General features: G+C 43.0%; 1 protein-coding gene across 2 annotated transcripts in view; it reads right to left on the reverse strand.

The window, feature by feature from the left end:
* The window catches only part of LOC139560316 (inositol 1,4,5-trisphosphate-gated calcium channel ITPR1), a 162,177-nt gene that overhangs the window by 40,370 nt on the left and 97,698 nt on the right, over nucleotides 1-24,109 (reverse strand). The window contains exons 34-41 of one of the 2 annotated variants that reach the window (XM_071376979.1): nucleotides 23,460-23,588; nucleotides 22,383-22,503; nucleotides 20,146-20,330; nucleotides 19,200-19,348; nucleotides 8,207-8,318; nucleotides 6,997-7,032; nucleotides 2,991-3,035; nucleotides 1,347-1,482 (exon numbers count right to left, since the gene is read on the reverse strand). In XM_071376979.1, coding sequence (XP_071233080.1) covers nucleotides 1,347-1,482; nucleotides 2,991-3,035; nucleotides 6,997-7,032; nucleotides 8,207-8,318; nucleotides 19,200-19,348; nucleotides 20,146-20,330; nucleotides 22,383-22,503; nucleotides 23,460-23,588 — 913 coding nt within the window. The remainder of the gene's footprint in view (nucleotides 1-1,346; nucleotides 1,483-2,990; nucleotides 3,036-6,996; nucleotides 7,033-8,206; nucleotides 8,319-19,199; nucleotides 19,349-20,145; nucleotides 20,331-22,382; nucleotides 22,504-23,459; nucleotides 23,589-24,109) is intronic. The other variant, XM_071376986.1, reaches the window with a different exon arrangement.

The raw sequence follows: 24,109 nt of genomic DNA on the forward strand, positions 1-24,109 counted from the left end.
ACACTGCACTCATACACCCACCCACACACATGTAAACACACTACATGCAAACACACTGCACTCATACACCCACACACACATGCAAACATACTGCACTCATACACCCACATGTAAACACACTGCACTCACACACACAGTAATAAGGCTTGGAGGGGGGACCCAAGAACTTGGCTTATTACTCATTCCAATAAGAGGCATAGTGGTGTAACAGTACTTACATATTACATTGATTGACATGAAAATGGGCACTAAAAACTGCTATAACTGGGTAATATGACATCATTCCATATGCGTGTACAGCTGCCACCATGTTAAGTGTGATACACTTCTTCTGCATCCTGGTGACTGACTCATAAATGTTCTTAATACTACATAGAAATAAGCCACACTCTTATCATGGTTTATTCAACAGGCCTCATTCCCCAAAAAGCCAGAGTAGTTCTCCTCAACTGAGCAGTATGAGAAAAGCTGTGTGAAGAGATAAATCGCGTCAATGTTTTTACTTGAAATAGTGTGGTCAGATCAATCACACAGTGACCTACTCATCATGAGGAAATAACAGTGTTGTGCTCACTCACAGGGCTGGACTAGAGCTAGACATCTCTACAGCTCAGTAGTAAAGGATTATGTGTGTGTGTGTGTGTGTGTGTGTGTGTGTGTGTAGAGATAGGCCTCCTGGTTATATAACAGAGTGAGCAGGTCTGTTTGAGAAACCTTGACATGCATACACTTCTTTAGCAGAACAATATCAACTTCCCTATCCACCATGCACAGACTTTCACCTCTCAAAGTTGTGCTATCTGCATGACAAATAAAGATAAATAATGATACTTTTCTTTGGAAGGGGGCAGAGGTCCAGAGTTCAGAATTAGGTCAGAAGAATATGCAACGTTGTCATGCTTGGTTTCTGTGTGCTCTAGAAACTCTTCATTTTTTTGTTCATTTGTATCTGGCAAATTACTCATAACAGTTTGTGACAACTTACATAAAAATGTACAAAACAAGCTAATTTGATTGTGGGGTGATTTATGCAACATGGGATAAAAATTACCTGAGAGTTAACCTTTTCGTCCAAAACAATGGACAGACAGACCGAGAGACAGCAGAGGACAGATGGAGAAGAGGACAGACAGAGAAGATGGGGAGACAGAGAGAAAGACAGACAGAGAGACAAAGAAGAGGACAGAGAGACAGAGAAGAGGATAGACAGAGACAGACAGACAAGATGACAAACAGAGGGACAAATAAGATGACACAGAGAAGAGGACAGACAGGGGAGATGACAGATAGAGATACTATATACTAGATACTATATATAGGGGATGCTCTCAGAGAGATGCTCTCACCTGATTGGCTCTTGCTGGGCCCTACTGGAACCAGGGTTCCGTTGCTGAAGGCAGTCAGGCTGTCCCTCCGCCCACCACTCCTACTATGGAAGTTGCCATAGTAACGGTTCACTAGAATCTGCCTCAACGCCTCACCCTACAGAGAGAAGAAAATGGAGGTGTATTAGTGTGATGATGTAAGAGAGGAGACTTGAGAGGGAGTTTATTATACAGTGTACATTATGGGCACCATATATGCATCATCATGCCAGTGAGGCCCAGTTGAATTGATTAAAGTGGTTTGAAGAGAGAAGGGACATATGGCAACTTCCCAGGTTCAGGACAAGCCAATCCAAATAAACATTGTGTGCATGAACTGCACTGCTCTAAGTTACCCACATAGTCCTGCAAGGATGAAGATTAGAGTTCAGATGGCTTGATGGTTTTGGTTGGAATAGGGCTCTGAAAACACCAGGGTTATGGAATTGATTTCAGCAAAGGGCTACCTACATCACTGTAGATAAAGCATCTGCTAAATGTCCATATTGTTATTACTCTCCCAACATTCTCATTCACATATCGAATAAACACTCAATAACACAGGTAAAAAATAAGTCATCAAGCTTGTTATATCTCTATCCCTGGTAAAAGTGAGCCTGCGTCCTGCTTTGGGAGTTTGGGACCTAGCTGTTTTCAGACAGGCCTGCCCTCCCAAGACGTAGCAATGATGACTCATCCAGCCACCAATGGGAGTCTGCACGACTCTGCCATTGCCACGGCAACTGCAGCGCACACGTTACCTGACAGACCTCCCATGAGGGGAACGGAGGGAAAAGAGTGAGAGGTGGCAGAGTTTGTGTGTGTGTGTGTGTGTGTGTGTGTGTGTGTGTGTGTGTGTGTGTGTGTTAAAGTCAGCCGTGGGTGTGCATTTGAGAATGAGAGCGACATTACATAAAGCCTGCTACCATGGTAATGCTCCAGCTAACAGAGATGGGCTAACCCACGCAGTACGGAGAACAGAGCCTTATCTGTCATCGGCAGGGGGCAGATAAATGGACATTGTTTGGGCATTGTGTGAAACAAACTACACAATCACACATCGAGAGCCAAACATCCAATCCCGCTCCACATCTTTGTCTTCCACTCCCCATTTCCTTCGAGACAACAAGTGTGTGGAGGTGGGAAGGTAGCATATGTTGTGTGAGTTGGTCCATCTGTGTTCAATTGCAGTACCCAGTTCATGTTAGAGACAAACTAACTGCTAAGAGAATGCCACTGAAATACAGGCTTCACCTGTGCTTATCCTTTCCACACACACAGACACACTAAGCCAACCGTGATTATATGGAGGACGCCAAGTCAGCTAACCACAACTGTAGGGTAAGGGCTGCAGTGGGGTTCGTAATCTGTTGAGTTCAGTGATGGGTTAAGGGTTCAGGCTAGGGTGAAAGCCTAGCCATCTCTACGGTCGGTCTTGATCGTAGAATGTGTGTGAGCTTCTGTTAGGTTAGAGTTACGTTCCTGGCCAGTAGTACCAGTAGTACCTACCCTTTTCTGATGTTATGCTCATGTTCATGCTAGGATCCACCAGTAGTTTATTAAGGTTATAAATTGGGGTTAAGGGTTTATGGTTGTGCTCATGTTACAGTCAGGATTAGTACCTACCCTCCTCTGGTCATCCAGTATTTTCTGTGGCTGGTTGAGATCCAGCTGCTGGTGCAGTGAGGTGGGTTAGCACAGCATAGCGGGCCAACAGAAACAAACACAGGGTTATTCCTCATGCAGCATTGGTACGGCCAACATAGAAAGACACAGGGTTTATAACAGATTATTAATGATTTTATAAATGATTGACTTGCAAAGGGCAGCTATAGGGTTGTGCCATGCCATTGACTGGTTAGAGCGGGGTGGTGTGAAGGTTATGGAGGGGTCAAAGCAAAGGGAGGGGTCAGCAGCGACGATGATGACTATCAATCAGGAAGTAAATGGAGGGTGGGGGAGAGAATCAACAATTCACTCTGGAACCACTGCATATAACGAATTGCAGACTAACGTTACAGTCAGCAAAGTACAATACTACTGTACAAATGACAGCACAAATAAAAGTAATCCATGGTTCTCTTCTCTTTCATGTGGATCCTTGGCCTTTTGGAGAGGTGCGGGCACATAGTGGGATGTACAGGATACCTGTTAGCTAGCTACAACTGTTTGGAGTCCGATCACGCTCCCATGCAATCATGTTAATTACGTAAGATGCAGATACACTAGAAGGGGAGCGGAGGTGTGGATGGGGGAGGGGTGGAGGGGAGCGAGAGAGAGAGAGGGAGTTACATAATGGAGCTCAGTGACACACAGGAGCTTAGAAACCCCATCTGTCACCATAACAAGAGAGAGAGAGAGAGAGAATAACACGACAAATCACAACACAGGGTTCTGCCAGCACAACCATGGCCCCCCTGAAACAAGGTCAGACAGGGAAGGAGGGAATAAAGGGCGGCTGAGGGCAGGCCTATAACTGGCTACATTAGAGAGGTTGTGTGTGTAGGTTGTGTGTGTGTGTGTGTGTGTGTATGTGTGTGGCTGTGTCCTAGTTTTCCCTGCCTGTGTGTGTGTGTAGGGTTGGAATAGTGTACTGTTTTCCTACTGTATATCCAATATAGGGTAGATAAGCCTGAGAATATCTGGTATGTGTCTGTATAGAGACTAGCATGTTTGTGTCACCTTAAAACTTTCAGTGATTGTTACCTTTTACACATCACTTAAAGACTTAAGAATATTTAAATCTAACTTAAAAAGTTAAGTTTACATAATCATACTGTTTCCTTCAAAATGTATGACCACATCAAAGCCAGACAGCCACCGTCACACAGCCTGCTGATCAGAGCATATCTGCGCTCTCTCCCCAACGCCCATGGTCCGACCACAGCGACCGCACAACAACCCCTCATGCTCACCACATCCTCCCCAACAATCGTTCCACTGAGCTGGAATCTCCCCGCGGCAAGCCCCTGCTGTCTGTCACATCTCCAGATTCCACGTTAAGAGAAAACACATGCAAAAACATTCCCCTTTTAGGTGTTTTTTTGGTGTGTGTGCTGTGCATGTCCATGTGTTTGTGTTTTAGCAGGCGGAGGGAGACAGTCATATTTAGACCCGTTGCTGACTGAAATGGATCTTGGGGTTTGCCGCTTGGCTGCCCACTGTCCAAAGTTCTCCAAACACAATAAAGACATTGAGGAAACTTAATAAAATGTCTGTTGCTCTCTGTCATTATCGCTGCAACTAACCTGCTTTTCTCAGACTTTTCTCAGATGTAAAATGAAATCCATCTAGTCCAACCAAGCTCTTGAGCCAAGGCCAATACCAACCAAGTGTCAGGTGAGTGTCAACAAGTGACCGGAACTACTATTGCACATAGTCACAGTCATCTATAAAGGATCTATTCAGCTAAAATCACAGTTCAGAATGTTGCAGATATGTAATGTATAGAGCTGACACAATTACATATTCTACATGACAGAGTATCATATCTGCTCTAAAACATTTATATCTGACGGTTTTGTGATGCTACACCCTCCTGAACTAAGTCCCTCTCACTGATTTGCCGCCTTCCTCTTTAAATCATGGGCCCAGGTGTTAAGAGGAAATCTGAGATGGCTACATCCATTTTTATTATTTATTACATCCATTTGTATTTTTTATCCATTTGATACCCATTGATTCTAGAAGAATATCACTTATGGATGCCTCTATTAGTTCAACTGTCGCACCCCATCAGAACCAAAAATACACGCTTATTTAGTGGCGAACCAGTGGGGAACCAGAATGAGAACATTTTTGTTCTGGCCCAACACCAACACACATGATTCAGCTTCACCTAATCAACTTATCATCAAGCCCATGATGTGTTGAATTGAGTTAGTTAGTGCTCGGTTAGAACAGACATGGTCCCCCTGTGAGTTGCCGGTCCTACCAGAATTAAGAATACATAACATAGATATTCTAGAGCAGCTCACACATATAATGTTCATGTGCATTAAAGACAAGCTACATTTTAACCCACATATATTCCTCTTGCTTAATCACAGAGAGGAGTGTGTGTCTGCACTGTGCTGTGTGGGGAGTCTCTTCCAACACTAACACCCCACGGAAACAACCTCTGCCAACTCCACTTAGACTACACACAGTGTAAGTGTCTGCAGTACTGTACCGAGTGTGAGAGAAAGAAGGAGAGAGATACTGAGAAAAAGTGAGAGAAAGAGACAGAGAAAGATAAATAGAGGGGAAAAGGAAGGAGAGAGAGAAGGAAACAGTGAGAAAGAGGGAGAGGTATTAGCGAGAGAAGGGAAGGTGGGCGAGGTTGGCTGGCTTGTTTTCCTCATACTGCCGTTATTACATCAGAGCTAGCGGTGAGGAGGGAGGGGCATCAAACCGGTGTGGATAGGGAGGGCTGTAGACAGATATATACCCCCCCTCAACCCTGTACCCCATATAGCCCCCCCATATCCCCTCTTGGCCCCCTCCGGCGAATGCACAGCCTGCGTCTTTGGGTATACAGCTCCTCCACACTGTTATTGGCAATTACCTCTGAAGGTCACACATCAGTGGAGGGCAGGAGAGAGAGAGCGGGAGAGAAGCAAGGAGAGAGAGAGAGAAGCAATGAGAGAGAGGGATAGAATCAAGGAGAGAGGAAGGGAGAGAGAGGCAGGCTGGGTTCCAGGAAAAAGGTAAAAAAGCCGACCCGGTTCTTATGTAACCACCGCCCCAGAGCTGGCAGCGGCCCAGGGATCGTGCAGCTCACAGGCAGGGAAAACTAGGACGCAGCCACACACACACACATACACACACCTTCCTAGTCCTAGATACACTGTTACAGTGCCTCCTACTGACACCCTGGGGAAAGGCAGGGGAAACACCCTAAAACAGCCATGAGCTCAGACTGCACATAGAAAGTAGAGAATGGAGAGAAAGAAGAATGCATAGGGAAAGAGAGAGAGGAAGAGAAGATAAATAAATGGCACACATATGAGAAGCCAACATTTCTGGTCACAAATGCATTCAGGTCAAACAGAAAGTGTCAGAATATTCTATCAAACTCACACTCTCATCTTAGTGGTCCATGACTAGGGCCAGGGATTTTCTCTGCACACTTGACCAGAACAGAAAGAACTCCTGGTCCTGTCCATGACAGCATGGTGCTGCAATATCATTGACTAAAGCTCTTCCTGAAAGCTCCATTCATCCTTCTAGTGAAATAGGGAGGGATGTTCCAAAATGGAACTAGTGCACACATTCCACAGCCCTTAGAGAGACTGACTGGGACACACATACTGGCAGCCTGCCCTACCAGCATGGGACTCACCCTGGAACAGCACAACACTACTGGGTAAAGCGCACACACGTGCACGTATGGGAGCGCGCACACACCCACCCACCCACACCTGTACTTACTGATTGGGAGGGTGAGGAGAGCGGGTGGATGAGCGGGAGAGAGGGTGACAGAGAAAGCAACCCAAAACTACCACTACAACCCCAGGCGTACTACCTACAGACACATTTCACCACCACATACAGCCACAACTACAATCACAGACCTACATTTAAGAGAACAAGGCATATTCACAGAACAACTGAAAGAGGGAGAGAGAAGTAGAAGAAAAAGAGGGACAACCTCAGGCATATCCATCTCATCATCAAAGGCCCTGAGCTGAAAGAGAAGAGAGGGGTGGAGGGTTAGCCATGGATTAGCATAGAGAGGATGCAGGCTGCTGTGTCAGTGTGAGCAGGGCACACCACATCATTAGATGGAACAAAAAAAATGAAATGTCACAGTCTTAGCAAGTAGACCCTTGTGCTCATTAACTCTTTATTGGACTTTTCTATTCAGGGGAAGTTGAAAATAGAAATTCACGCAGACACATGATAAACAGCAGGTTCACACTTCCCACGACCAATAATCTTAACCTACTGATCTCTTTTGAAGGCTTTACAATTTAGATTTTTATTTTTTTATTTAACTAGACAAGTCAGTTAAGAACAAATTCTTATTTACAATGACGGCCTAGATACAGCGAGTTAACTGCCTTGTTCAGGGGCAGAACGACAGATTCATTTTTTTACATTGTCAGCTCGGGGATTCAATCTAGCAACCTTTCGGTTACTGGGCCACCTCTCTAACCACTAGGCTATCTGCTGCCCCGAATCAACTATACCTCCTAAAAGCTATGACTGCTCTTACGTAATGACGGAGGTACTGTCAGCCATTGGTTAGCATAGGGAGGATACAGGCTGCTGCTGTATCAGTGTGAACAGGGCACACCACAACATTAGGAAGCATACACAAACTTTAGTCAGACGGTATATAAAGAGTGTCTTTAAAGCACTCATGTGATGTGCATCTTAGTACACATTTAATACTTTAGAAAATACGTTCATTAGTAAAGGGTGTTTGACACACAACGGAAAGAATTGGTATAATAGTAAAGGCGAGATCCATCCATTCTGAGCCAATTCCCTTTCTAGGAAGATCGGGGGTTATATCTCCCTGCTTGACCTCAGACATGAATGCTTTCATTGGACCGTGCTGGTGAGTTAGTGTCCAGCCAAGTATTCATGAGGTCAGTCTAGCCTGGACCAGCTCAGTGTGTGTGTGTGTCTGTGTGTGTGTACTCATCATGTAGATCCATATCATTCCGTATCACATCATAATAAAAAGATGGTTGATGAGTTGTACAATGTGAGCGATCCTAAAAAGAGAAGGGTAGAAACTAGGTTGGTCATCGACACCACTATACTGTGATGGAGAGAAGCAGTGGTATTCGAGGTTCGGGGCTGCTGATGGAGGTAAGGTAAGGTGTGTTGTGTTGTGACTCGTGTCCTACCTTCTCTCCGTATCCTCTGTCTTTGGTCATCATCTCTCGGAGGGTCTGCAGGACCTTGATACACAGCCTCTCTTCATTCTCCTCCAGAAGCTGCTTGGTGTGTTTGATCAGCCTGGGGAGATACAGTGTCAAAGGTCACCGTGGGGTCACTAACCATGGGGTCATGGTGGGGTTGAGTTCACAAGGATTGACTGGATGGGTGGGTTTGGGGCTCACTGTAAGGTGGGGTGGTGGGTGTTGTACACACATTTTCATTTAAGTCATTTAACCAGAGCGACTTAGTCAGTGCATTCAACTAGGTTTTTTATTGGAAAACAATCACATATTAGTCATTGCAAGTAAACACTTAATTTTGTTTCTTTTCAGATGAAGTCTGTCAAGTGGAAATAGAAATTCACGCAGACACATAACTTAAGATAAAAAACAGCTTCACGTTTCCCATGACCAATAATCTTATCCACAAATGTTCTCTTTTTGAAGGCCTTGGCCACACCCAACTATACTGAACAAAAATAGAAAATGCAACATGTAAAGTGCTGGTCCTACGTTTCATGAGCTGAAATCAATTTGACACTAGAAGGTACACTAGACGGTGTTGGTACTGTCAGAATGAGGGCGTCTGTAGTTCCACTGGTGTTGCCGCTGTGTGTCTGGGTTCAGGGAGAGACCGACACACAGACCACCACCCAACCTGACATCTGGACTAAACTGGAAGACCTCAGAGACACTGTGCACAACCTGTGGGTCATCGTGTTGAAGCAGGGAGAGCAGCTGAGCAACACAGACTGAACTATCCTTCTACAAGAGCCAGTTGGTTGATCTGAAAGTGGAGCTGACATCACCAAGTACCAGACGGAGGGGATCAGGAAGGAGAATGACGGTACAGTCACAAAGACCCTATTAATTTAATAATTACTAGTTCTCATATGTAATGCCATGGGTACAGTAATGTGAAAACTTTGCATAATCTTTTTACTTTATCCACCACAGCAACCATATTGGGCCCGATTCAGACTTAGGAAATGTGAGCCTTTCCTACACACTTCTCAGTAGTTGGAATTCAGACTTGCATTCGGAAAGTATTCAGACCCCTTGACATTTTCCACATTGTTACAGACTTATGCTAAAATTGAATCAATAGTCCCCCCCCTCATCAAGCTAAACCCCATAATGACAAAGCAAAAACTTAAATATCACACTCACATAAGTATTCAGACTATTTACTCAGTACTTTGTTGAAGCATTTTTGGCAGCGATTACAGCCTCAAGTCTTCTTGGGTATGACGCTACAAGCTTGGCACACCTGTATTTGGGGAGTTTCTCCCATTCTTCTCTGCAGATCATCTCAAGCTCTGTCAGGTTGGATGGGGAGCGTTGCTGCACAGCTATTTTCAAGTCTCTCCAGAGATGTGCGATTGGGTTCAGGTCCGGTTTCTGGCTGGGCCACTCAAGGACATTCAGAGACTTGTCCCGAAGCCACTGTCCTGTTGGATGGTGAACCTTCGCCCCAGTCTGAGGTCCTGAGCGCTCTGGAGCAGGTTTTCATCAAGGATCTCTCTGTACTTTGCTACATTCATCTTTCCCTCGATCCTGACTAGTCTCCCAGTCCCTGCCACTGAAAAAGATCCCCACAGCAAGAAGCTGCCACCACCAGGTCCCCTCCAGACGTGACGTTGGCACTCTGAACTCTTTGGCCTATCTTGCTTTCAACAGACCAGAACTCTAGAGCTCTGTCAGAGTGACCATCGGGTTCTTGGCCACCTCCCTGACCAAGACCCTTCTCCCCGATTGCTCAGTTTGGCCGGGCGGCCAGCTCTAGGAAGAGTCTTGGTGGTTCTAAACTTCTTCCATTGAAGAATGATCGAGGCCAATGTGTTCTTGAGGACCTTCAATGCTGCAGAAATGTTTTGGTACCCTCCCCCAGATCTGTGCTTCAACACAATCCTGTCTCGGAGCTCTACGGACAATTCCTTCGACCTCATGGCTTGGTTTTTGCTCTGAAATACACTGTCAACTGTGGGACCATATACAGACAGGTGCGTGCCTTTCCAAATCATGTCCAATCAGTTGAATTTACCACAGGTGGACTCTAATCAAGTTGTAGAAACATCTAAAGGATGATCAATGGAAAGAGGATGCACCTGAGCTCAATTTCAAGGCAAATAGCAAAGGGTCTGAATACTTGTGGAAATAAGGTATCTGTTTTTTACATTTAATAAATGTGCAAACATTTCTAAAAACCTGTTTTCGCTTTGTCATATATGGGATATTGAGTGTAGATTTTGTTTTACTTAATCCATTTTAGGACAAGGCTGTAACGTAACAAAATGTGGAAAAAGTCAAGGGGTCTGAATACTTTCCAAAGGCATTGTATGTAGGTGCGTAACAAGCATTTCAGGCATGGTTCCCTTGCGCGCATTGAATAGAATTTATTTAACCGCTGAAAATCCTCCCACTTGCTGGCCAACAGATTATCTGCTGGAGTTTTCATGCAATTGCGTTTTCAGTACTTTTATCCAATTTAATTAGAATTTTCTCGACAGACAGTTCAGAATATTAGGGACCAAGAAAGAAAGCCATGTAAATACATACATATTGGTCTCATTTTAAGCACCAATTGGTAGATACAAAAATAGTCTGATCTTGTATATTATTTAGGGCTCATAAAGTATTTATGAACAATACAAATTAAAAGTTTAGAAAGCCTTTACACATGAAATATATTGGTTTGATTCATCCTAAAAGTTACAATATTCAATTCATGAAATATTGGAAGGTGAGAATAATGTACAATAGGGGTTGAACAGTAGTCCTATAAACCTACCATAATAATCCTAACTAATCATAGAACTTTGATGACAGCGGTCCATTCGTCATGAAGCGTGGCCCAGGCTCCAGGTTTAAACTGCTATGTATTGTCTGTGTTCCATAATGATTCAAATAGGCTACATGTCCCAACTTGTAATACGTTGGCCTAATATGATCCACTATTGCTAGCGATCCTCAGGAACAACCACACAAACGTGACAGGTAAACAAGTAGCGAGTCTACTGTTATTTTTCACTGTCTTTTTACTGTTGTTTTTATTTCTGTACTTCCCTATTGTTCACCTAATACCTTTAAAAAATATATAAATTGCACTGTTGGTTAGAGCCTGTAAGTAAGCATTCCACTGTAAGGCCTACACCTGTTGTATTTGGCGCACGTGACAAATAAACTTTGATTTGATTTAAACAAAATATTTAAAGAAACTAACACTAAAGTCAGTGACAGTTATACATGTATGTGGGTATAACTGACGGTGGCTACCTATAGTGGCAAATATTTAACACGATACAAATTGTAGAAAACACAGTGAAAAGTCCGGGCATATAATTAAAAATCTAGAAATCATAAATCAACTTGGTAGGTTTGGCGCTATAACTGTCATTTGCGCATAGCTACAGAAGCCTATAGCTTGGGTATCCAAATTGCATCCCGTTATTAAATCAAGCTTTATTTATACAGCACATTTCAGACATGAATGCAACACAATGTGCTTCACAGGAAAAAAACAAATACAAAAAATGAAAATAAAAACAAATATTTACTACACAACAAACATGAGGATAAAAAACAAAAGAATAACAATTTAAAACTGAAAGACTAAAAAAAGCATCCTAAGGAAAAGTGAAGCTAAAAAGGTTTGTTTTAAGATCCCTTTAAATATGTCCACAGCTTCAGCCCCCCACAGGTTCTGGCAGGGTAGTCCAGAGGCAAGGGGCATAGTAACTAAAAAAAGAGGCCTCTCCATGCCTCTTGGTCCTAGACTTTGGGATAGTTAAAAGGCCAGTGCCAGAGGACGTGAGGGACCTCTTGGTTACATAACTTAAAAGGATGTCTGATATGTATCGGGGTGCACAATCATGGATTCATTTGAAAACCAATAGAAGAATCTTAAAATTAATTCTAAAACTCATAGGCAGCCAGTGCAGAGACTTTAAAACCGGTGTAATGTGCGCTCTCCGTCTGGTCTTGGTCAGTACCCGTGCTGCAGCATTCTGTATGTTTTGCAATTGACCAATGGCTTTCTTGGGTAGACCAGACAGGAGAGCATTACAGTAGTCAAGCATGGATGAGTTTCTCTGTATCAGCCTAAGAGAGTAAGAGATAAACACCTCTCTGGGAAGAGGAAGGGCGTGGTTGTATGCTTCATGATTAACGACTCATGGTGTAATCATAACAGAGAGGAACTCAAGTCCTTCTGCTCACCTGATCTAGAATTCCTTACAATCAAATGCTGGCCAAATTACCTCCCAAAATAATTATTGTCAGTTATCGTCACAGCTGGGTACATGTGTACATGGCTGAATATAAACAGTTAGTTTATAGTTAGTCCCGCTGCAAGGCAATCAAAAAAAATAATATGCCGGTACAGGGACAAAGTGGAGTAACAATTCAACGGCTCAGGCACGAGATGTGGCAGGGTCTAGTGAAGAGGTGACTCCGGGATCCTGGCCTTCGAGGCAGAATTCCTCTATCCAGTGTGTGTTCTTTTGCCCATCTTAATCTTTTCTTTTCGTTGGCCAGTCTGAGATATGGCTTTTTCTTTGCAACTCTACCTTGAAGCCCAGCATCCCGGAGTCGCCTCTTCACTGTTGACGTTGAGACTGGTGTTTTGCGGGTACTATTTAATGAAGCTGCCAGTTGAGGACTTGTGAGGCATCGGTTTCTCAAACTAGACACTAATGTACTTGTCCTCTTGCTCAGACGTGCACCGGGGCCTCGCACTCCTCTTTCTATTCTGGTTAGGACCAGTTTGCGCTGTTCTGTGAAGGGAGTAGTACACAGCCTTGTACGAGATCTTCAGTTTCTTGGCAATTTCTCGCATGGAATAGCCTTCATTTCTCAGAACAAGAATAGACTGATGAGTTTTAGAAGAAAGTTATTTGTTTCTGGCCATTTTGAGCCTGTAATCGAACCCACAAATAATGACGCCCCAGATACTCAACGAGTCTAAAGAATGCCAGTTTTTTGCTTATTTAATCAGCACAACAGTTTTCAGCTGTGCTAACATAATTGCAAAAGGGTTTTATAATGATCAATTAGCCTTTTAAAATGATAAACTTGGATTAGCGTGCAATTGGAACACAGGAGTAATGGTTGCTGTCCCTCCAGGACACCTACACCACCCGATGTCACAGGAAGGCCATAAAGATCATCAAGGACAACAACCACCCGAGCCACTGCCTGTTCACCTCGCTATCATCCAGAAGGCGAGGTCAGTACAGGTGCATCAAAGCAGGGACCGAGAGACTGAAACACAGCTTCTATCTCAAGGCCATCAGACTGTTAAACAGCCACCACTAACATCGAGTGGCTGCTGCCAAAATACTGACTCAACTCCAGCTCACTTTAATAATGGAATTGATGGAAATTGATCAAAAATGTATCACTAGCCACTTTAAACAATGCCACTTAATATAATGTATATGTACAGTGGGGAGAACAAGTATTTGATACACTGCTGATTTTGCAGGTTTTCCTACTTACAAAGCATGTAGAGGTCTGTAATTTTTATCATAGGTACACTTCAACTGTGAGAGACGGAATCCAAAACAAAAATCCAGAAAATCACATTGTATGATTTTTAAGTAATTAATTTGCATTTTATTGCATGACATAAGTATTTGATACATCAGAAAAGCAGAACTTAATATTTGGTACAGAAACCTTTGTTTGCAATTACAGAGATCATACGTTTCCTGTAGTTCTTGACCAGGTTTGCACACACTGCAGCAGGGATTTTGGCCCACTCCTCCATACAGACCTTCTCCAGATCCTTCAGGTTTCGGGGCTGTCGCTTGGCAATACGGACTTTCAGCTCCCTCCAAAGATTTTCTATTGGGTTCAGGTCTGGAGACTGGCTAGGCCATTCCAGGACCTTGAGATGCTTCTTACGGAGCCACTCCTTAGTTGCCCTGGCTGTGTGTTTCGGGTCGTTGTCATCCTGGAAGACCCAGCCACGACCCATCTTCAATGCTCTTACTGAGGGAAGGAGGTTGTTGGCCAAGATCTCGCGATACATGGCCCCATCCATCCTCCCCTCAATACGGTGCAGTCGTCCTGTCCCCTTTGCAGAAAAGCATCCCCAAAGAATGATGTTTCCACCTCCATGCTTCACGTTTGGGATGGTGTTCTTGGGGTTGTACTCATCCTTCTTCCTCCAAACACAGCGAGTGGAGTTTAGACCAAAAAGCTCTATTTTTGTCTCATCAGACAACATGACCTTCTCCCATTCCTCCTCTGGATCATCCAGATGGTCATTGGCAAACTTCAGACGGGCCTGGACATGCGCTGGCTTTGAGCAGGGGGACCTTGCGTGCGCTGCAGGATTTTAATCCATGACAGCGTTGTGTGTTACTAATGGTTTTCTTTGAGACCGTGGTCCCAGCTCTCTTCAGGTCATTGACCAGGTCCTGCCGTGTAGTTCTGGGCTGATCCCTCACCTTCCTCATGATCATTGATGCCCCACGAGGTGAGATCTTGCATGGAGCCCCAGACCGAGGGTGATTGACCTTCAACTTCTTCCATTTTCTAATAATTGCGCCAACAGTTGTTGCCTTCTCACCCAGCTGTTTGCCTATTGTCCTGTAGCCCATCCCAGCCTTGTGCAGGTCTACAATTTTATGCCTGATGTCCTTACACAGCTCTCTGGTCTTGGCCATTGTGGAGAGGTTGGAGTCTGTTTGATTGAGTGTGTGGACAGGTGTCTTTTATACAGGTAACGAGTTCAAACAGGTGCAGTTAATACAGGTAATGAGTGGAGAACAGGAGGGCTTCTTAAAGAAAAACTAACAGGTCTGTGAGAGCCGGAATTCTTACTGGTTGGTAGGTGATCAAATACTTATGTCATGCAATAAAATGCAAATTAATTACTTAAAAATCATACAATGTGATTTTCTGGATTTTTGTTTTAGATTCCGTCTCTCACAGTTGAAGTGACTATGATAAAAAAAATTACAGACCTCTACATGCTTTGTAAGTAGGAAAACATGCAAAATCTGCAGTGTATCAAATACTTGTTCTCCTCACTGTATATACTGTACTCTATATCATCTACTGCATCTTGCCATCTTTATGTAATACATGTATCACTAGCCACTTTAAACTATGCACTTTTATATGTTGACATACCCTACATTACTCATCTCATATGTATATACTGTACTCGATACCATCTACTGCATCTTGCCTATGCCGTTCTGTACCATCACTCATTCATATATCTTTATGTACATATTCTTTATCCCTTTACACTTGTGTGTATAATGTAGTAGTTGTGGAATTGTTAGGTTAGATTACTCGTTGGTTATTACTGCATTGTCGGAACTAGAAGCACAAGCATTTTGCTACACTCGCATTAACATCTGCTAACCATGTGTATTTGACAAATAAAATTTGATTTGATGATTTGCTGATAATGGGCCTCTGTACGGCTACATAGATATTCCATTAAATGTTTTTTTATTTTTTTTATATATTTTTTTAATCAGCAGATTCCAGCTACAATAGTAATTTACAACATTAACAATGTTTACACTGCATTTCTAATCAAGTTGATGTTATTTTAAATGGACAAAAAATATGCTTTTCTTTCAAAAAAGCAAATTTCTAAGTGACCCCAAACTTTTGAACGGAAGTGTGTGTGTGTGTGTGTGTATAGTTGAAGTCGGAAGTTTACATACACAAGCCTCCCCCTTTTTCCTCTAAACATAACAATGGTGACTATGGCCAAACAGTTCTATTTTTGTTTAATCAGACCAGAGGACATTTCTCCAAAAAGTAATCTTTGTCCCCATGTGCAGTTGCAAACCGTAGTCTGGCTTTTTTTATGGCGGTTTTGGAGCAGTGGCTTCTTCCTTGCTGAGCAGCCTTTCAGGTTATGTCGATATAGTACTCTTTTTACTGTGGATATAGATACTTTTGTACCTGTTTCCTCCAGCATCTTCACAAGGTCCTTTGCTGTTGTTCTGGGATTGATTTGAACTTTTCGCACCAAAGTACATTACTCTCTAGGAGACAGAACGAGTCTCCTTCCTGAGCGATATGGTGGTAGGGCTGCGTGGTCCCATGGTGTTTATATTTGCGTACTATTGTTTGTACAGATGAATGTGGTACCTTCAGGCATTTGGAAATTGCTCCCAAGGATGAACCAGACTTGGAGGTCTACAATTTTTTTTCTGAGGTCTTGGCTGATTTCTTTTGATTTTCCCATTATGTCAAGCAAAGAGGCACTGAGTTTGAAGGTAGATCTTGAAATACATGCACAGGTACACCAATTGACTCAAATGATGTCAATTAGCCTATCAGAAGCTTCTAAAGCCATGACATCATTTTCTGGAATTTTCCAAGCTGTTTAAAGGCACAGTCAACTTACACGGAACCCAAACCAGCTGCGCGCGTGCGCCATCGTGCACTATCGTGCATAAATGTATTTTGCCCCCCCACACCAAACGCGATCACGACACGCAGGTTAAAATATCAAAACAAACTCTGAACCAATGACATTAATTTGGGGACAGGTCGAAAAGCATTAAACATGTATGGCAATTTAGCTAGTTAGCTTGCACTTGCTAGCTAACTTTAATTTGTACTATTTAGCTAGCTTGCTGTTGCTAGCTAATTTGTCCTGGGATATAAACATTGAGTTGTTATTTTACCTGAAATGCACAAGGACCTCTACTCCGACAATAAATCCACACATAAAACGGCCAACAGAATCGTTTCTAGTCATCTCTTCTCCATCCAGGCTTTTTCATCTTAGAACTTATATGGTGATCGCATCTAAACTTTCATTGTATTACCACGACAACCGGCAACAAAGTTCATCTTTCAATCACCCACGTGGGTATAACCAATGAGGAGATGGCACGTGGGTACCTGCTTCTATAAACCAATGAGGAGATGGGAGAGGCAGGACTTTCAGCGCGATCTGCGTCAGAAATAGGAATGACTTCAATTTTAGCCCGCAGACACTCGTTGGCGCGAGCGAGCAGTGTGGGTGCAATAATTGAATAACATGGATTTCTAAATTTATTTTGCGACGCTCGCGCACGCGACGTGTCCGGTCTGGTCAGCATGTTAGTGTATGTAAACTTCTGACCCACTGGAATTGTGATACAGTGAATTATAAGTGAAATAATCTGTCTGTAAACAATTGTTGAAAAAATTACTTGTGTCATGCACAAAGTAGATGTCCTAACCGACTTGCCAAAACTATAGTTTGTTAACAAGAAATTTGAGGAGTGGTTGAAAAACAAGTTTTAATGACTCCAACCTAAGTGTATGTAAACTTCCGACTTCAACTGTATTAGAGCTCTTGCAGCATGAACTGACATTTTGTCCACCCAATCAAGGATCAGAGAATAAATCTAGAACTGAAAGCTTACGATACAGCTAGCTAGCACTGCAGTTCATACAATGTGGTGAGTAGTTGACTCAGAGAGAGAGAAAGACAACAGTTGAACAGTTTTCAACAAATACATTTCTTCAAATTTGAAGGAGAAGCAAGAGAGAAAGGGAGAGGGAGAGAGATAGAGCTATATTTCGTAGTATTTTACTTTTCACTAGCTAGTTTCGCCTCCTCAAAACACCCGGCTCAAACAGAGAAGGATGCTATGTTAGCTAGCTGGCTATGGCTATCCAACACGAGAACCCTTCCAAGTCAAGGAAGCTTTTGGTTTTAATAGTTTATTGCCACCGGGGCCCGCCGGTGTAACTGCTAAACTGCTTGCTGACTGTACACTGTACTGTAATTGTAGCGGGTTTACTAATGCGTTACTTCTATTCTATGTTGACTATGATGTTCGATAATATGGTAACAAAGTAGGCTATGTGTAGCAGTTAGCAGTTATGACATGAAGGTTTGGCTTAGAAATGTTTTTCACCTGGTCACAGACAGCTGATGTGTTGTGCACTGAAGTCCACATTTCCACATTCGACATTTGAAGCTGCACAAAAAACAATAAGTCGTGGCTAATATAGCAGACAGCTATATATTTTATTACTTTACTAGTGTATCATGTTGGCTAGCGTAAAGTTAAATCAATGAGCCTCCACACAGTCAGTCAGTGTGGGAACGTGATCATTGCACCCAAGATTGAGCTACAAATGGCTAGGCGGTTGGTAGCCTAAATCCTGCCTGACGTTCCTAAAACAAGGTTGGGCGATTGTGTACAAGCCTACATCGCCGATTGCACCCCATAGCGATCCTCAATAGTCGATCACTATTGGGGGGGGGGGGGGTGTCTTTCTCATGGCTACCCATGTATTTCCATAGAAATATAACATTTATTTGTAAAGTAATAAATATATAGATATTTTTAAAAGCATTCATGATTTGCTTAAATGTAATATACTAACTATTACTCTTGTTAGAATTATGAAATGGTATTACATTTGGTGAAGAGCACGCATAGCACATTCATCTCCTGCACATCTATCATTCCAGTGTTTAATTGCTATATTGTAATTACTTCGCCACCATGGCCTATTTATTGCCTTACCTCCCTTATCTTACCTCATTTGCACACACTGTATACAGACCTTTTCTACTGTATTATTGACTGTATGTTTGTTTATTCCATGTGTAACTCTGTTTTGTTGTATGTGTCGAACTGCTTTGCTTTATCTTGGCCAGGTCGCAATTGTAAATGAGAACTTGTTCTCAACTAGCCTACCTGGTTAAATAAAGGTGAGAAAAAGCACATAATGACTTGTTTAGGACTCGAAACTCAAAGTTAAAGACTTGAGACTTGACCGTCTTCACTTTAGACTTGACTCGGACTTGCCTGTCTTGACTTGGGACTTGTCTTGGGACTTGAGTGCTAAGACTTGAGACTTACTTGTGACTTGTAAAACAATGACTTGGTCCCACCTCTGCTACATACTATCCCATACACTGTATACGTTGTTTAGCGTGGGGTGGGATTGTTAGTGTGAACACACGTACTTGCAGATGAAGCCGCCACTCTCACACTTCCTGCGGGAGTCAGTGTTCTCAGGGAAGAGTAGCTCGGGCCGATGCAGTACATCCACTAGGACAGACAGCTCAGCCTGGACCAACGGACGCAGGCGGTCTTCTAGAGCTGACACTATGTCCTACAGAGACAAAGGGACAGGGAGGGAAAGGGGGGAGAGAGAAAGAGGGGCAGAGAAAAAGGGAGCGAGTTAAAGGGATAGTGCAAGATTTTGGTAATTAATGATAAAGACTGTTGTACTAAGCTTACGAGGCATTTATAAGTTATATTATTCAAGAATCAATGAGTAAATATAAAGAATTTAAATGACAGTTACCAACTTCACAAATCCCAGACTGTAGCTTTAACTTTTTGTGCCTCAATGTGGTAAAGGGATAGTACAAGATTTTGCCAAAGAAGCCCTTTTTGTACTTACCTAGAGTCAGAAACTCATACCTTTTGTGTGTCTTTGACTGAAGTTTGAAGGAAGGTGTAGGTCATTTTGTGAGCCATAGCTAGCAATTGTGCTAGTTCACAACTGCCCATCTGACTCTGGGTAAGTAGAGAAAGGCTTAATTGCCAAAATCTCGCACTACCTCTTTAACACACTGAGGTACAAAAAATTTAAGCTGGTCTGGGATTTGTGAAGTTGATAACTTTCATTTCAATTCTTTTTTCACTCACTGATTCTTGAAGAATATAACTTATAAAGGGCTAATGAGCTTAACACAACTGTCTGTCTTTATCATAATCCAAAATATAAGGTTTTATTAATCACAAACAACAAGAATGTAAACAAACAATGTATAGCTTCAAAATGATCGCTTGGATGTCATGGTCTGTCAGTCCTTGCACGTGTAGAGCAATATCTATGAATTTAGGAGGGATTACATTTCCCTAGCCTCGTTCCACAGACAGACTCACAAACAGTGTACCCACCTGCAGTCTCTCGATGATGTTCCTGTAGTCTCGGGAGGTGGTCAGTACTGAGTCTCTGCGTGCAGCGTTACGGGCAGACATTCTCCAGGACATGGCTGTCTTCTGAACGATGTTGTTGGACTTCACAAACAGGTTGTTCACCTGGCTGTCCAGATCCACTGGGATGGCTATGGCCCGCCCTTTAGCTATCACATTCAGTACCAGTCAAAAGTTTGGACACGCCTACTCATACAAGGGTTTTTCTTCATTTCTACTATTTTCTACATTGTAGAATAATAGTGAGGACATCAAAACGATGAAATAACACACATGGAACCATGTAGTAACCAAAAAAGTGTCAAACAAATCAAAATATATTTTATATATATATATTTGAGATTCTTCAAAGTAGCCAACCTTTGCACACTCTGGCATTCTCTCAACCAGCTTCATGAGGTAGTCACCTGGAATGCATTTCAATTAACAGGTGTGCCTTGTGTTGTGTTGTGTTGACATAGGGAGGTATCAGTTGTGTTGTGACAACATAGGGGAGGTATACAGAAGATAGCCCTATTTGGAAAAAGACCAAGTCCATATTATGGCAAGAACAGCTCAAATAAGCTAAGGGAAACGACAGTCCATCATTACTTTAAGACATGAAGGTCAGTTAATACGGAACATTTCAAGAACCTTGAAAGTTTCTTCAAGTGCAGTCGCAAAAACCCATCAAGCGCTATGATGAAACGGGCTCTCATGAGGACCGCCACAGGAAAGGAAGACCCAGAGTTACCTCTGCTGCAGAGGATACGTTCATTAGAGTTAACTGCACCTCAGATTGCAGCCCAAATAAATGCTTCACAGAATTCAAGTAACAGACACATCAACATCAAATGCTCAGAGGAGACTGCGTGAATCAGGCGTTCATGCTTGAATTGCTGTAAATAAACCACTATTAAAGGACACCAATAAGAAGAAGAGACTTGCTTGGGCCAAGAGATATGAGCAAAGGACATTAGACCGGTGGAACTCTGTCCTTTGTCTGATAATCTAAATGTGAGATTTTTGGTTCCAACCGCCGTGTCTTTGTGAGATGCAGAGTAGGTGAACGGATGATCTCCGCATGTGTGGTTCCCACCGTGAAGCATGGAGAAGGTGTGATGGTGCTTTGCTGGTAACACTGTCGATTATGTATTTAGAATTCAAAGCATACTTAACCAGCATGGCTACCACAGCATTCTGCAGCGATACGCCATCCCATCTGGTTTGTGCTTAGTGGGACAATCATTTGTTTTTCAACAGGACAATGACCCAACACACCTCCAGGATGTGTAAGGGCTATTTGTCCAAGAAGGAGAGTGAGGGAGTGCTGCATCAGATGACCTGGCCTCCACAATCACCCGACCTCAACCCAATTCGTAGCAGGCAGCCTAGTGGTTAGAGCATTGGGCCAGTAACCGAAAGGTTGCTGGATCGAATCCCCGAGCTAACAAGGGGAAATAAATCTGTCGTTCTGCCCCTGAGCAAGGCAGTGAACCTACTGTTCCCCGGGCACTGAAGATGTGGATTTCGATTTAAGGCAGACCCCCGCACCTCTCTGATTCAGAGGGTTAAGTTGGGTTAAATGCGGAATACACATTTCAGTTGAAGGCATTCAGTTGTACAACTGAATAGGTATCCCACTTTCCCTTTACAATTGGGATGAGTTGGACCGCAGAGTGAAGGAAAAGCAGCCAACAAGTGCTCAGCATATGTGGGAACTCCTTCAAGATTGTTGGAAAAACATTCCAGGTGAAACTGGTTGAGAGAATGCCAAGAGTGTGCAAAGCTGTCATCAAGGCAAATGGTGGCTACTTTAAAATATATTTAGATTTTTTAAACACTTTTTGGTGTCATTTCATAGTTTTGATGTCTTCAATATTATTCTACAATGAATGAGTAGGTGTGTCGAAACGTTTGACTGGCACTGTACACACAACCAAGGAAGATGTTATACAACACTCATCTCCAGAGTACATCCCAATCATAATAGCACTGCCTCATCAGGGAATTTGACTAACAAATGACCAACAAATGGCTAACATCAAGTTGGATTTCTTTGACAACCCCAATATATAAAGTGTTATACAGTTGGTCAAATCTATACATACAGTAGAGTAGTTAATAGAAGCCAGGTTATTTTGAGGGGTCTTTGTTGGAGATGTAAATCGGAGCTACAGTAGTGTTGGGGGTTAATGTAATGAATGTGTTGTACATCTTACCCACGTCAGACAGCACCTTGATACAGCTCTCCACTGAGCCCTTCTGGATTGGGACCAACCAGTTACAGTGGTACACTCTGAACACTGCCTGTAACTGCTGTACAAACACTGGCTGCCTGGTCTGAGGAGGGTTAGGAGGGAGAGGAGAGGAGGGGAGAGGGCAGAGGGGAGTGGGGAGTGAGAGGTAGAATAATTGAGTTATAAAAAACTGATTAACTAGATTATACTATAAGGTTTATATAACCATGTTATTGTATACTTGACATGGATGCTTCCGACTCACACTAACTATTAAGGCTCCACCATTACAAATCATACCTCCACCTAGCCCTGTGAAACAACATGGTGGCCGCAATCTGGAAATCAATCAAGGACGCAAAAAGACAGTACAAGGACAAAGTGGAATCACACTTCAATGGCCTCGACGCAAGATGCATGTGGCAAGAACTTCAAACCATTGGGGATTCTAAAAGGAAAACCAGCTGCGTGGAGAACACGATGCCTCTATCCAAGACGAGCAAAACACTTTTTATGCTCGCTTCGAGCTAATCAACACCGATCCTCCTACGAGAGCCCCTGCTACTGAAGAGGACTGTGGCAAACGTGAGTAAGACCTTCAAGCATGTAAATACTCACAAGGCAGCCGACCCCTATGGTATCCCCGGCCGCATCCTCAAGAGCATGTGCATACCAGCTGGCTGGAGTGTTTGCAGATATATTCAACCTCTCCCTGTCCCAGTCTGATCTCCATGTTTCAAGATGTCCACCACTGTCCCTGTCCTAAATGCTCTCTACCAAGGTTATGACTCCCGTGTACAACAGGAAAACATCACTCAGTGACACCATGATAACAATCATTATAGACTGTGACAGGAGTAGGCTACAGCCCTCTAAGGCTAGCTCTACGGGATTATGACAAACTCCATGTTCCAAGATAGAAAGATAACATAAATGGCAAATGAGATTGTGAAAACTGAGAGGAAGGAAGGTTGTACTGGCTTTCTCCGAAAGACCTTGGTTCCTCTGACAGAACGTCCCTCTCTTTTCTGGGTAGGGATGTGGGTGGCCGTTGGTTACCTGCAGGCTGGTGCTCTGGTCGGAGAAGGGTGAGCTGAAGAAGGTGGTCACGATGCTCATGACCGTCTCGGTCACATAGCTCTCCAAGACCGTGTCGGCATGTTTGCGGTCACTCGTGTTGTTGGACACCTGCAGAGGTCACAAGGTGAACACAACTCATTCCCGTTTCACCTGCAGTTGTACTGCACTTATGACATCTATACATTCTGAATACTGTAGGAAATCCAGGCCTTTGTATAGTATAGTGAAGGAACAATGAGTTTTCAGAAGGGGCGGATTTATTACAAGTATATTATAGTTTAGTATAGGGAGGATAAACTGTATTTATGCTAATAATTATGCTATTGTGCTAAATTTCCTTAATATTTTTTATAAAAAGTTTGATTGAATCTCTGATCCATTCTCATCAGTCATTCAGACGTATAACTCTTGCCTGGTTATTTCTACTTAGAAAAGTCTTGGATGGGCCACCTAACATGCTGACCACGCCACCCGTGTGAAGCACTTTGCGTGTGAAGAATAAATTCACACAATCAAATAAATTTACACAATCATTTCATCCAAACTGCTTGCGCGCGTCAACGAGCATCTGCGTAGGCAGGCGCTAAAATAGAACTTGGTTCTATTTTTTACGCTTGACGTTAGAGATC

The sequence above is a fragment of the Salvelinus alpinus genome, chromosome 2 (genome assembly GCF_045679555.1).
Source record: "Salvelinus alpinus chromosome 2, SLU_Salpinus.1, whole genome shotgun sequence".
Lineage (NCBI taxonomy): Eukaryota > Metazoa > Chordata > Actinopteri > Salmoniformes > Salmonidae > Salvelinus > Salvelinus alpinus.